Source organism: Equus caballus, chromosome 3 (assembly GCF_041296265.1).
Source record: "Equus caballus isolate H_3958 breed thoroughbred chromosome 3, TB-T2T, whole genome shotgun sequence".
NCBI lineage: Eukaryota > Metazoa > Chordata > Mammalia > Perissodactyla > Equidae > Equus > Equus caballus.
This window is the reverse complement of record NC_091686.1, coordinates 85,371,419-85,387,228: the sequence shown is the minus strand read 5'-3', so window position 1 is coordinate 85,387,228 and position 15,810 is coordinate 85,371,419. Positions and strand designations below refer to the sequence as shown.

At 42.6% G+C, this 15,810-nt stretch overlaps 1 protein-coding gene across 1 annotated transcript in view; it reads right to left on the bottom strand.

Annotated features, from left to right (window-relative positions):
• Positions 1-5,585: 5,585 nt before the first annotated feature.
• USP46 (ubiquitin specific peptidase 46) overlaps positions 5,586-15,810 on the bottom strand; it is a 65,617-nt gene continuing 55,392 nt past the window's right edge. Inside the window, exons 7-9 of the mRNA XM_023638100.2 lie at positions 15,494-15,691; positions 12,060-12,138; positions 5,586-11,192 (exon numbers count right to left, since the gene is read on the bottom strand). Of these exons, the coding sequence (XP_023493868.1) occupies positions 11,091-11,192; positions 12,060-12,138; positions 15,494-15,691 (379 nt within the window). The 3' untranslated portion in view covers positions 5,586-11,090. The remainder of the gene's footprint in view (positions 11,193-12,059; positions 12,139-15,493; positions 15,692-15,810) is intronic.

Genomic DNA, 15,810 nt, shown 5'->3' with positions numbered 1-15,810 from the left:
CCACTATCTTTCTTTATTGAAAAGAATACTGGATATTGCAAGACAGCTGTTTAAAAACAACAATAGACACAAAACAAATAAAACAGTATTTGCAACCATATGTCTGTGTGAATTTGGATTTTCTTAGTCCTAAGGGAGCAAAACAAAATTCAGATATAAACTGGCTCCTGGGACCAATAAAAGACTGAAACTTTCAAAATTTCATGTTGATCAAGTAGACTCATTGTTCCCATTAACTTATAAAAGTAACTAATAAAAGGAATGGATACCAATAAAGTGTCATATAAAATACTATATGCAAACATGGAGAAGTTCTACGTAAGATTTTATTTTTCAAAGAGGCTGTGCTACTAAATGAAAAGTTTGAAAACCTCAGCCCTAGATCATTTGGACAATGAGGTACGGAGAGCGAGGTTCTATTCATAAGAGCCTCCGGGTTCTGTGGCACCCCTGATTGCTAAGACCGCCTCTTTCTCTTTCTCTGCCCAGACCCCTAAGCTGTGGACTCCTGACTGCAGGCACCAGGTGAAGAGGGAGATTCAGGGAGCCAAAATGGAGCTTGCATGGCTCTCCTGCTGCAAGGGTCCACCACATAGAATAGAGACCCTGCTTCACCACCGGGGCCACTTCCGCCAGTCCCTCCCTCCTAACTCTAGCTAATACCAACTTGGAAAGCAATGCAGGCGAGTCTTGCCAAGATCAGGGCTTCCAGTTGCTTATCTCAACTTTGGAAAGCTTGCCCTTTTGTCCAGGAACTTCCACCTGTCTCTGGCATTCTTTGATTTAATCATCAATTAGTGAAATCTGCTAATGACATGCTATAAGGAAAAATACCAACAGGAAAGAGTAGAAACAAATGGAAACATTGAGTCTGGCCCCACTTCTTTGGGAAAATTCCAGAAGTAAGGAGTAGATGGAAAGGTGAAAACCTAGAAGAGAAAGCATGTGAGACAGCTGTGAGCCATAGAATGTTTGACATTTGCATAAATATACGTAAGACCATATTCTATATTAGTTAAAATATGCAATTATTTTCATATAATTTTCCAAATGTGATCACCCTCAAACACTGGAGCTTCAGTTTCCTTATATTTCACATTATTTCACCATTATACAAGTTAAGCCTACTTCAACCACAAATCTATATCACAAAAATGTCTCCACATTTATGCAGAAACATTTCAAGTTAGAGGAGTGACAGAATAAGTGGATAATCCCCAGATTTGAATCATACTAACAACTCATATATTTATCCTTTATGGGTTTAGAGATTCCGAAGAGTTAGAGACTTGTTAGTTTGGTAACTTTCCAGGTCCATCTACAAATCCTACCAGTTGGAAACAAGATTGGCCAGAGTTAACTGTTGAAGCTGAGTCGTGGGTTCATGGAAGTTCAGTATTCTATCCTCTATTCTACTTTTGTACATGTTTAAAATTTCCCATGATAAAGTTTTTAAAAATAAAATCTATCTGCCTGCCCTGAAATCTATTTTAAAATAGATTCTATCAGTCCACTTCATCTAAGTCTTAGTGCAGCAGAAGTCACACGCTAACCAGCCAGGCTGAAGAATAACGCGTTCTTTCTCTCTGTTCCCTTCAGCTCCACTTTGCAAATTGTCTTTATTGAATTCTCACATTCCTATCAGTCACTTATTCAGAGTTCCTGTTCTCAGATGTCACTATAGACTTTCTGTCCAAGACTTCACGTCTAATATCCATATATCAAAGTGGAGAAGAGAAAAATCCTGAGCCTAAAGTTCTATTATATATCCTATAGTTTGGGGTCAGCAGACATGATTACAAATAAATGCCTTGAGCAAAAATAATGTAGGACTGCTCCAAAGTGCAAAAGAATTTTCTAAAACAATAGATGAAATTCTAGATTAGAAATTCTAAAACAATAAATGAGTGCTTACCCCATACCACTCTTGGGGAGGTCTTACAGTCTTTGTGCACAGAAGTCTATAGCTTGCAAAGAATTTTAGCCAAAAGATAAATAGCTAAAATCAAACAGTTTATTTGCCCTCGGGGAAGACTGTAAGGATTAAAATGATGCTTTATCTCCTTAGCTGGCTTGCTGGGGGGTGCTCTCCCTCTCGCTCCCAAAATAAGAAGGTGGCTCTTAGATCTTTGATTTAAACCCTTACATCAGTTTCTCAAAGATACCATTTTTCTTTCCTCCCTTCCTATTCTTTCTTTTCTTCCTCCTTTGTAATATTAACAAGCTAAACAGGAACAGCAGTCAACAGTCCTCGGTTCTCCTGTCCTAGGCTCCTCCACTCCACCCTTGCCTGAGAACACGCATTGGTTTTCACTCAACCACCTCTTCTAGACACAAAGCTTCAGAGGTGAACAGGATTCTGTCTTCAAGGTCATTTTCCTTTCCTTTGACCCTGACAATCCCTCGTTCCATTGCCCCATCTTGCAGAAAGGTGAGGACCCGTTTAACTTAAGCCTTGGTTTGGATTCAAGATAACTGTTGTCAGGTTTGGGGTTTGTTTAACAAAAACCCGTGGACAAAAAAAAAAAATGTATATAAAATAAAGGCAAGACGGATACAACAGTTTCTTTGAGAAAAATCGGGGTATTTTCAGGCCACTCCCACTAGAGGGCGCTAGACCCTGCACTATGTCCTCTAACATCTCCGTGGACACCCGCCTTCCTGCCTCACTGCCCCTGACCCCAACCCAACCCTACCATACGAAAAAGCTCTCTGGCATACATAACAAGACCCGGGCAGAACTGGGACCTTCTCTGTTGGATAAAATTGGGGTTCCTGAGATAGATTTTGTACCTTCCCTGCAGATGGAGCTCAGGCCCCATCTTGCTGGTTTGAGACTGCCTCAAATCGGGGTTCTGACACCTAACTCAGGGCTCTAGAGACAGATGCACCTGAGGCTGAGAGACTCTAAGGGTAGGTGTGGAGGTGCCAGGAGTCTATAAATAATGAACAAATCCTGCTCATAATCACCTTATATGCCTATCATGTTTTCCAGAAGTTTCTACACATCACAATTGTGCTCTGACATCATTTTATAGGTTAGGAAAACCCGAGGTCTAGATTTATGCAAAGTTACTTGTGAGAAGCCTCCCTTGGCATCCAGCCCAACACCACCATCCCCCCTAGGCAGGAGCTCCTGCAGAGCAATTAGACTTCGGGACACTACCGACAACCTTGAATGTGTGTGGCTCTTTTTCCTTCTAGCCATGAGAACAGCAGATAAAGGTTGAGCCCAGGAAGTGGCTTATCTCGCAATCTAGCACACTCTGCTGCCCATGCTCTCCAGCCAGACCACCAGGAACACAAGTGTGGTTGAACAAACTGTGATTAATGCTCACAGCAGCGAGAGACCACACGCCTTGGGGAAGCGTGGGCTTCTCAGGAAGAAGGTGTCAGAAAGAACTTACAGGGTTGGAGCTTTGCTTTGGTAATTTGGAGGGGGGTTTAAAGAACAGGGTTTCCTTCTGGATGGGGTGCTGTCAGTAAGTGGGGATACTTCTTTAACTGTGTACCTTAATTAATCTCATCTAGGACAGATGAGAGCAAAGCTAACGCTGTCACTGGTCAAGCAGCAGCAGTGACAGATTTGGTGGGAGAGGGATGTTTGGTGTTTTGTGGTTTGCAACGACCTTGTTCTTGTCTGTGCTTAGATAAAATTATGAAGTTGTCTTGTTTATTATCTCACTTGAACATGGTCACAGCATGACCTCGTCTGAGGTTGGTGTTCTGTGAGACGGTTTATGTCCAACCCGAAAATACCATGGCCCAGCTGTCCTAGCTGTCTCAGGCTAGTTCCTGGCTGTGAGGTACCACTTTTCTTTTTCTCATCTCTCTTAGTCTTGTCTTTTATGCCTGGAAGATGTTGTGGGGATTAGATAAAACGAAACAGCATAACATAGTACCCCAGAACTTCTTAATTATTTAAGTAACTAGCTAGTCTGTGCTTTCCATTGTTTTGGCAATTGTGTCTTTATCTCCCTTGAGGACCTGTGCAGAAGGGCCCCTTTGCCAAATACCACTCAGCATCCTAACCTCAACATTATGTCCGCCATCCGATTCAGGTGACAGACCTCTAACATCCTAGAACCACAGTCACAGTCGGGACTTGAACTCAGATCTTACGCCTCCTGGTCCTTTGCTTTCCCCACGTGCTATGATGATGACATCAGCTAGACTGGCCTGCACTAGAACCTGGACTTGAGCCCAAGTCCAGCAGGGCTTTTTCACACTACTATTGAATCTAAAATTCTCCTATCAGAGATCAAGGCCAGGGCAACAACAGAAAGGGCATCGAATCTGTAGGTTGTACATCAATCAGCAAAAGGCTGGGGGGATTGTGGGGTTCACTGGGGTCCCATCTAACCCTGCAGGGCACATGCACGGATGGGGCAGATGCTGCAACAAGACCCAAGGCTGGAGGCTAAGCAGTGATGTTAGAAGGGTCTTAACTTCTTCCCGCTCCAAGTTATACCCCTTATCCTTCTACATTCTGTAAAAATTCCCATCTGAGGGCAGATTCTGCAGTGAGCTTGTTCTTCATAAACCTTCACAGGCTCAGACGACATAGTTTAAAACACCAGGTCAATCAATGAACATCTAGCAACAGGGCTCCTCTCCATTCTACAGCCTTCACCTCTACTTCTGCTGAAGCCTCAAACACCCAAGTTGGCAACTACAACACACCTAGGCAATTTATACTTAGGTTTTGTTCTCTGGGCTTTGGGGTGCAGTGATAGGAAAATATGCAGAAGCAACTTCTTTTCAAAGAGGTTTCAAACACTCATTCTGGGAGTGGGAATGTGGGGGAGGCCAATAGAATGAGTCTCTTCTTCACACAGGTTTCATAATCCATTAAAAAATATTTTCTGGGGCCAGCTCAGTGGCGTAGTGGTTAAGCTTGTGCACTCTGCTTTGGCAGCCTGGAGTTTGCTGGTTCAGATCCTGGGCGCAGACCTACGCACCACTCATTAAGCCATGCTGTGGTGGCATCCCATATAGAACTAGAATGACTCACAACTAGGACATACAACTGTGCCCTGGGGCTTGGGGGAGGAAAAAGAAGGGGGAGGATTGGCACAGATGTTAGCTCAGTGCCAATCTTCCTCATCAAAAAAAAAAAATCTATCCTACAGCATGGGAAACAGGCAATTCTCAACCTGGAGAAAAGCTCTTGAGTAAAGAGACTCAGCTGCTGCACGAGGTATGAGGGCTCACTCTTAAAATTTTTCTGGTGTTTATTTTCAGTTGTCTCAGCACAGAATGTTCTCTCAGGCAAGGTCAACTAGGAGAGGCTCCAAAATACAAATGCAGTTGAGTGGGACCACAGGAGGAGGACTTAGTTAAATATATAGAAATGGTGGCTCCAACTACCAAATTATTTTGTTTCCAGCCAAGTCAACTCGAAGTCTCAGTTTTCTTCTGAAAACCCCCTATGACTAAGAGGAGGTAAGAACAAAGTAGCATTTCAACCCACAGCTCAAGTGTCCAACCTTCCCAAGAGGAGTTTCTGTGGAATCCCACACACCTAAGACCACCCGTATAAAAACGCATCCACGTAACTTACAACAGGAAGATGACGCCTCCGAGATTGTTAATAAATACTTTATTATGAATCATCATGTGGGAAACGAGCACAAAATTAGGAATCGTTTTTACAAAATCTAATGTTGTTTCTGACTCTGGTGTCTCATAACCAAAACGAAGTAATTATTCATTTGTTTGTAAGCTACTAACGTGCTTTGTTCAAAGCACTATTAAAACATAAGGGAACACAAAAAAGGGAACACAGGTTGCTAAGCCAATAAAATTATCAGTCACATAGCTTAAGAGCTCTCATGCCCTGATTGATTTTGGTAAGTTTGGATAGTCTCTGATTATTGGATAATAATGTAAAGAGATTGTTTAGATATTTGATTCATAAAATCCACAGTTAAGACTTTCAATATTCTGGCTCTTTTGACATGAGAATTAAGAGGCAAATGCTCGAGTCCATTGCTGCAACGTAATGGATTTACACTTCATTTAAAAAATTTCTGTCCTCCCTACAAGGAGCTAAAAGGCAGGCTACGGCAACACGGAAGAGCGGGAGGGCAGGAAAGAGGGCTTCAAGAAGTGGATCCAAGACAAAAAGGAAGCGGCCTGCTTTATCTCACAGTGCCCACCGGAAGCAGAGCCATCTGCTCGGTAAGACCCAGGCCGAACATCAAACTCTATGATGGTGATGAATTCCCTCCACACACGTTCTTCCCACAATCCAACAAATTTCTTTTCCACAGACTATTCTTCTGAGGCAAGAAACTATAAGAGGGACCCTCTCTGCTTCACCTGTTTATCCCTAACCACTACCACAATCCCTAGCATATAACAGGTGCCAAATCTCTCCACCTGCGGCATCTCTAGGACAAGTCTCAGTGGTCTGTCTTTAGCACCATCCCCACAATCAAAATCCTCCCTCAGGAAAAAAAAAATTACTTAGCAAATATTTTTATCTTCCTATAAATACGAGGTAATGGAAATGGAAGGCTTCCTTCTCTGTTGAAGGTGTTAAGTATCAATGAACAGAGAGGGACGGACATTTGGAGAAATGGAGAACATTTCTCATTCCAGAAATTGTGTGCTGCTGGTGGTGACAGACCTCTCCTATAAACTCCACTTGACAGATGGACAAAATGAGGCCTAGAAAAGAAACCGTTTCCTGAGGTCTTCCCCTCCTACAGCCTTCAGGGGGGATATAAGCGACTTTCCCAAGGAGCCTCTGTTCCAGCTAAGTCAGGGTCAACAGAAGTGCCCCCAGAGAAGATGGAGGGAAACTGGGAGACCTAAAGGCACACTGCCTGACTCTTGGGCTGTGGGATTTTATTCCCATAATTGGGCCCAGACAAAAGTATTCAGATGACAATCTTGTGCCCACACACGGACCCCCCGAAGTGACTGGGTGGGGAAAAAAAAACCCTTAGGCATGTTAACAGCAAGTTGAGTGTCAGCCCTGGGAGGCCACACTCTGAGACCACAGGACATGCACCTGCACCTGGCCCCCTGTTGGGAGTCCTCACAGCTCAGAAACCACCCAGCATCCTGGGGATGGCTGTCCGTACCCCAGGGCCAGGACCGTACTCCTACTCCTACTTAGAAACCAGATGCCGACGGGATCGCAGCACTGGAAGCCACTTCCTCATTTTGGAAATGGATCTTTTATTTCATAACTGGTAAAAGAGATTTTATATGCCAAGTCCCAGCTAAGCAACTCATTGTGATGCCTAAGTTACCAATACCCCTAATTTTTTTTTCACTGATACTCTCAATTTGCTATTCCCCAGATATAGGTTTCTGGATTAATCCTGTTGATCTTTTTCACTCAAAAAGTGGCAAGTTACCTCCAGAACACTGACTTTGTCAACCTTGACAGTAGTACTGTCTTTGCATGTTAACAATGACCAGAATGTCCCTTACATTCCACCGCTTCAAAACTAAGTATGGAACGATTACCTGGACATGAGACTTGCCAATGACTCCCATTTTATAAAAAGGATTTTAAGTCCATGTGTGTAACATTACTCGGATATAATTCCCTAGGAAGAGAATTCCTATTTTATTTATTTACTTTTTTGCAAACAATTTTAGAGGCAGGGTGTTAAACTGATTGAAATTTCACAAGATTGACATTATTGCTTAAAGTGCTTGAATTGGTTACATTAAAAAAAATTAAGGTACAAATTATTTCAAATAAAAACTAAATTTTCTTTTTAGCAACACAGTCAAATGAATGCCACACAAATACAGTAACTATTTTGCTTATACAAAAATGGAAGCCAAAAATAAATTAATGTAATACTGGAAAACAGAAATTTAATAGGCAGAAAAGTAGGAAATAATTTTCCCCGACCCATGCCATTTACATGAGTTAATCACAATAGTGCTGATAAATGCCTTGACCATATAATAGCAAACGAGGGCAAAACATTTAGTGCACAACATTTCAATACATATGAATATACAAAGTTGATCAGAATGCAATGTTTAAAGATAAAACCCATCTGTAATAAAGCTACACTCCAATATCTAAAATAAGCCCTAAGCTCCAGTTAGAACACAGTTCATTGTTAGGCATGCCCATGAAATTAAGGGTACCCATGAAAATAAACGCATAGGGACCATTTCTGTCATTTTTTTCCCCCCATTTCATCTGAAATCCAAAATATATGAAGCCATAAAACCAAACATGACTGGCTTCCTATTCAAGCCAACACCTTCTCGTTTGTTCCTTGGCTCTCTTCAAACCAGTCCACTTTGTGGTGCCTCAGAAAGGAAAAGGCATCAACACAACAGGACTGATATCAGCATTTTACCGAAATTTACTTTTAAACAAATGACTTTTTAGCATACTGTACCATAATCAAGATGCTAAACTAGTAAGTAACCAATAAAGCAAACATTTCTTCTCTTTTTTAAGTGTAAAACACTTAACTTATTTTAAAACACCCAGCAGTTAAAAGAAATACAGCAGGCCTACTCACTCCTGCCAGAAAACGACACGCAAAAACCCTGGCCGTTTGAGGGAATATTGCTGCGCTCTTGTGCTATCACTGACCTCAGAAGGGTCTCACACATCCCAGCCATTCTCTGCTTTACACGATGAAGGAGGGATGAAAAATTAAAAAGTGTTTGCTACTGTCTTTACATAAAGTGAAATGATTGGGGGGGGAAATGTAGCTGCCTAGTGTTTGTTTCATTTATTGAAGAGGAAGAGGGAAGAAACGACCAGATAACTCTGAAGTTTAAAAAACTGATGGAGGGTTGGTGGGTGAGTATGTTTTGGTCTTTTCCCCATCTTCTTTTCCTGCATGACACTTTAATGTCTTTGCATTATCTTTCATACTTATTTTTTTATTCCAAAAATCTATCCATGAATACTGAATTTTAACTGACCCTTTCTATTAAAAAGAATTATTTCAGTTAAGTTAGTGGGAAAAACTCTTTCTTTGTGCATCCAAAGGAAAAAGAAAATGTCCTGAATTTATGATTTAGCATTTAGATATTAATTCTACAGGCTTCCAATTGAAACTTTTTTTCCTAATAAATTAGCTTCAAGAGTCACTTCAAAGATAATTTTAATAGTTTTTTTAATTTCCAAATATATTAGAGATCAACCATCATTTTTTTAAACTTTGCAACCTGCAGTTAAATATATGGGTTATATATAGTACAAACAGTTCCCTATATCAATCACCCTCAGTTGGAAAGTGTCTCTCCTTAAACAGAATAAAAACTCACTTTCCAGGTAAGTGATTACTGCATATGTTTCATGGAGGAAAAAAAGACAAAGTATTTATAAATATGAATTCGCCTCTAAACAAGGCAAGGTATATTTTCGTCACTTGTATAAAACAATAACGTGAAGATCACCCTGTTTTTGTCTTCTCCAGTGAAAAGTAAAACATTTCACTTCAAGCATGAACGAATGAGCGTTGGCATGCTTATTTAAGTTCTGAGCAATAAACAGTTCAAGATATTTCAAAGATAAGAAATCCAGTTTTCATCTAGATAAAGTGCTATGCTCTTAATTGTTGCAAAATGGCCACTAACGTTTTCAATTTCAGTTTTAGTTCACATTATGCCAAATGTTTGCATGTTCATTCGCTGATTTACTAGGTAACAAAATAACATGTTCACAGTATATTATAGTGTATGGAAATCAACTGACCTCCCAAAGGAAGCCAAGAGCTAGACTCATAGTATTTGTAGGAAACCAAAAACCAGCTCAATGGCAAAACATCAAATTGACCCTTTTAATAAAAGGTACCAATATTCAATGATCTAATAAATACATATATAACAAAAGTGAAAAAAGTAAAAGTAACTATGGTGAGATGAGGTTCTTCCAAAAAACTCCGTCTTGTCAAGCATCCTAGGAGTCTGAGCCAAAGAAACGCTGCCATTTTGTTCATTCCTCCACCTGCCCACTGACACTTCCTTTGACCCACCTTCACACCCAGCTAACTCCAGTATTCCTTCTAGGAAAGGTTCCATATTCGTCCTGGGACTTGCCAGTGCCTCAGTAAACAGGCTGAAATGTTAAAAAGTGAACAGTTGTACAACGTGGCTGATGGTAGTAAAGGTACAGTGCCTTTGTTCTTCCTGAAAAACAATGCTGCTGGTACTGACTGGCTAAGGAGAGCCGTGCTGCAGGCGTCACCGTGGTGTTGCAGTCCTGGGACCACAGACTGCGAAACACCAGCAGGATTGCAAAGATACCCTGGAAAGCTTAGCAGTGCCAGATAAAGGATAGATACAACTCACACAACCTGACAGAAAAAAAGTATCACTAAAAACAAACAGCATAGAGTTATTTTCCTGAAACTTGGTTTTGGTAGAAAGGTAAGAAAGGTAACTTTTCACTGTCCACAAAAGCCTCCTCCTCTTGGCTTTGCCTGCCCTGAGCTCCACACCTTCTGAGCCCCTGGAATTCTAACAGCAACGCAAGCACAGCCCCCGGGCAGATGCTGGCCACCATGAACAGCTTTTCTTCACCCTGTTCCACTGGGAGGATGATTTTAGCATCGAGGTTACTCACGTTTAAACATTTTCACTTGCACAAACTTAAAGCTATAATTGCAGCCCTAAAAGGGGAAGATCCATCCAATTTTTCTGTCCTTCGGTCAGAAGAGAGGCAGAGAAGCTAAAAGTGGGTCGCAACGTTTCCAGGGGCAACTTAAAGGAATGCATTGAAAGGAGACCCCGGGAGCCATTTAGGAAGTTTAGCAAAGACCCCAAATAGACTGTAGACATTCGGAGGAAATGTCATTCTAATTCAGCCAGTGGCACAGCATTTACCCAATCCTAAAATTAGCAACTGTTATTAATATAAATCTTACTACAATCTGATTGCAGTTAACTCTACTCAGACTAAAATAAGACCACAAGTAGTGCTGTATGTAAAAAAACAAGGGGAGAGTGTCTAACACAGCCAGACCACTGAGACTCAGGGTAATACCACTGGCGGGCTGCTGGGGAAGAAGAAAGTCTGCAGAGAAACCAGAGAATAGTGCTTTGAATATTTTCCCCCACTTGAGTTAGTCCCACGGTTCTTTAAGTTATTCTCTTGACTGATAGAATAAAATATATCCAGATTCTGAATTTTTTGATATATCTGATGTCAGGCCATAGAATTCTTCAATAGCTTGGGCATCTATTTTCTGCAATAAAAGAGAAATAAAACAATACAATTGTTCAACATGATTACTGGGAGAAGGAAAGAAAAACTAATGTAATGCACGAGAAAATGTAAGACACACTGTTATAAAATCACAACTGGGAATTTCAACAGCAAACAGAGAATTCCACAGACTTGAAAGAGGGAGATTACTACATGAATTCCACATCGCTGGGGAAGAAAGCCACCCTCTAATTTATCAGCAACCATACGTGGGCACTCTTTGAAGAAGCCAGGACTTCTGTCTTCCAAACGGTAAACGGGGGGGTCTTGGGAATAACCTTAATTCTCTCAGGCCATCAGAGTTCACTCCCTTCAGTGTTACCCTCGTGGGCTAAAATAGACCGTGTCTTTGCGTGTGGAATTCTCTCCAGCTAGCGTTCCTTTACAACAAAATCAATACATGGAATACTTTAATGTAATATAAAGATTTCCAGGTCCAAGAGACTGGAAAAAAACATTTTAAAATAATAATCAATACAAGAAGAATTTGGTATAATGAAATAATTTTGATAGAACTTCAAAGTTTATTATTTGGTCTGTATCAGAGAGGGCTTTCATCACAGTAGAAAACAGGAGTTACATATAATTTATGGTGGCATAGAGATCCCACGTGTGTGGCTGGTCAGTTAACTTAACGAGAACACAGCATTAATAAGTCCATGCTCACATCCCTTTTCCTTTCCTATTGAGAATGGGGAGCGGCAGGGTTTAGTTCTGAAAGAAATCTAAGTTGTTTCCAAGTCAGATTATGGGAAAACAGGCCTAGTTTAGAAAATGTCCACACATACACATCCCCCCAAATTCTGTCTCTGCCCTACCCCTAGTGTAGGATCATCTGCATACCCACCTCTACAATGTCATCATCAAACAGAAGCCAGAAGCCATGACTTTTCACAATAGTAATATAATGCCCACGATTTGGACCACTGGAAAAGAGCAGACAAAAGCAAGTTACCACGTGAACACTTACTTCTTTTTTTGCCCCTCAAAACCCCAGTGCATGGTTGTGTATCCTAGCGGTAAGCTCTTCCAGTGCTTTTTTGTGAGCTGCCGCCACAGCGTGGCAACCAACAGGCAGGTGGTATGGTCCCGAGATGGGGAAACGAACCCAGATGGCCGAAGCGGTGAGAGTGTGGAACTTTACCCACTAGGCCATCAGGGCTGGCTCCACACTTATTTCTTTACAAAACTCTAGGTAACTCTTTCTAAGCAGTGATTTCCTAGAAAAAACTCTATGATCAGGACAGAGAACTTGCTATAGGTCATGTCTGCGTCCACAATTGTTTGCCCACAATTTACGGAGGACAGCCAGGTGCCAGCTGTGCTGGGTACAACGGAATGCAACGATGAATAAAACATCTGTCTTCTAAGGACTCACAACCCAGGAGGGAAAACAGACATTCAAATTCAACTAATATTAACAAGTAATTACTGTATACCTGTGATGTGTCAGACCCTATTCTGACTGGTCAGGCAAAAAAGCAGTGAACCAAACAAAGGCCCCACTTCCTTGGGGTGAGGGTTTGATAGGCAATAAACAAACTAAAATATAAGTATAATCCAAGTGGTGGTAAGGGCCATGAAGAAGAATAAAGCAGAGTAAGGGGATAGTGAGTGACACAGGGAAGGTACTATTTGACACGAAGGGGTGAAAGACGACCTCTCTGATAACATGAGATTTGAGCAGAAGGAAATTTCCCTGAAAGAAGGGAGGGTGGGAGGGGGGCCTGATAAGCCATGTGACTATGATGGGAGTTTCAGGAATAGGTAGTAGCAAGCACAAAGGTCTTAGGGGAGGGGGGGTAGCTCTTGGTATGTCCATGGAACAGCAAGGAAGCCAGAGCCCAGTCAGCCAGGGGGCAGGGGGAGGGGGGTGCCAGACTGGCGGGGAATGGCATATTATCATGGTTAAGATTTTGGACTTTGCTGTGCGTGAGCCAGCCAGACCCTGAGGGATTGTGAGGAGTGACATGATCTGATTTCATTTCAGAAAGATGTTAAACCATAACATATAATAACAAGTAGAAAAATAAAAACAGTATGGAAAAAAGGAGAAAGAGCAACTGAACCGCTGTTACCATGTAGTTATATTTGCACAAGTGAGGAGATTTTTAATCCTAGATCTCGAGTTTTGTTTTGGTTTTTTTTCAATGCACCATTAAAGCTGAAAAGCCAAATTTCCCCTTTTTTGTTTGCTTTAAATGCGAGATGACCCACATGATGTGTCCTTGCCTTTCTCCAACCCCAGCCAACCCTTCTTTCCCCTCCCTCTGAGCTCCAGCCCATAGGTCTCCTCTTTTCACACACTCCACCCCTTCGCGTCTGGGGCCTCCACACTTGCCATGACTCCACCTGAAACAATCCTCCCCTACTCTTCACATGTTTGGCCCATTTTACCCCTTAGGCCTCAGCTCAAGTATCACCTGGGCAGATAAGTCTTTGCCCATCACCTTCCCTGAAGACATACCTCCCATTGCTCTCTCATCGCCCATTCCTTCCTCAGCACTAATCAAAACCATAAATTATTTTGCAGTGGTTGGTTTGTTGTTGGCGGTGGCAGGCTGGTGTGTTTACTTGTTAATTATCTTTCCCACTAGATCCTAGGTTCACGGGGGGCAGGGCTCCTGTGTCTCGTTCACTGCCGTACTTTCAGATCCTGCCACAGAACCCAGGAAACAAGGGTTCAAAAAATACTTGCAGGAGAAATCAACGAAGGAGGCTGTGCATCCTCAGCAAATGTGGGCCAGGCCATGGAGGGGATGGGCTCGGCTTCCCGACCTCAGAGCTTCCCAGTGCCCACAGCCGAAGATACCTTATCCCAGCCCGTAGGCCAGCCCAGCCCCGCTCTGTGTATGAGAACAATCCAGTCTCTAGTGGGAGGAATTTAAGGAATGCTAGTTAGTAACATGCGTGACCCAGCACCAACTCGCCCTCACTGACTGGGCTGCTCTGACCCCATGCCCCTATTACAGAAACTGACGAGTCCAGAACCCAACCCCCTACTCATCCCCCAGCTCCCCTAAACGGGTCTCCGCCTTGCCTCACAGTGCTCCCAGGGATTAGAGATCCATACTGAAACCCGAGCACACCCTACACATCTGAGCACTTCTGCTTCCCCATCCCCTGTCTACACCCCCTCCCACCCACCTCGGCCACGACGCCCTCCAGGTGCCAGGCTCTGCCTGCCCCCACACCTCCTCCTGACCCCTGCCGTGGGCTCCTACCCAGTGTTCACAGCTAGTTTCCGGATCGCTGGACCCCTGTGTTCTTTAAAAGAATAACTGATAGACTATCCTTCAGGGAAAAAACACAAAGCTGGCTTATACTGGCCGATAAATATAACTTCCTGAGAATGTAAGAAAACAGCTGGTGACAAAGTTAATATGCACAAGACAAAACACAGGTGGCTGACGACGTGAAGTTACAGTTTCTGACACCATCCACCCCAGGACAGGGCAAAAAATGAATGAGTCCTTTCCTCCACGTGGAACCACGCGTCCTCCTGGTAATGGTCTGTTCACCACAAGCCGGTCCAGGCAGAGGGAGAGGAAGACGCCTGCTCTGCGACAGGCCCCAACCCAGTACCCACGAGGGCAGGGGAATCGGTGCTGTCTCAGGGACAGGACATACCCCATCCCACTCGAGCAGAGGATAACGAACAGGAATTTCCAATAGACTTTTCCATGCAGAGACCAAATAATAGAATAGAAAATATTTGCTCAAAGGACTGTCAGCAAAATGCTTTGCTTCTCCACATCTGAGGGACTTCTTTCTCTTACCCTCTGTCTTCTGATTACGTACTTATTACAGAATGTTGGGGAAAGACTGAAAACTGCATAAAGAATATTTTTTAAGAGTACATATTTAATCAGTGAAGATGCCAAAAAATTATTAAATTTGACCTACTGCTTCCAGCCTTTATTCCTACATCTTAAAATACTTTTGAGATCATACTATACATGTCTCCTGGCTTTCTGAAAATTACAATCATACATAAATATTTATTTCTCCATCTTATTTCAAACTCTTCCTAAGCACCACTTATATCCAACACAGATTTATTATTTTAATAAATAATTAAAATAAATGATTTTATTTTCTATGTGTACGTAGGGGTGTTTGGAATAATTTTGAGATGATAAATAAACAAGAGCTTGGAAGATTCCCCAAAGTACCATTATTACGGAGTCTCACAGCCCAGGAAGGGAGCCACTCGGCCCATTTCAGCACAGGGAAAACCTCACACTTGTCATGGGCACCCGCTTCGCCGCCTGCCCGTACCTGCCGCAGTGAACCACCACCGCGACCAGGTCGTACATGCGGTCCAGGTTCACCGCATCGCTGGAGGTGTTGAAGAGCCGGAGTTCCAGGGGGAAGACCACTCGGTAGGACAGCTTGGTGTACCTGTGCAGCTGCTCCATGTACTTGAACCGCTTTAGGTGCAGGGCCAAAATCATGGGCAGCTTTTTGACTCTCATCCTAAGAAACCACGAAATAAAAATCAGTTGTACCCAGCACGTGTTAGGGAAACGGAATACACTGCTGCCTACACAAATAAAGAGCAGGAGGGGGCTAACAAGCTTCAAATCAGCAAATAA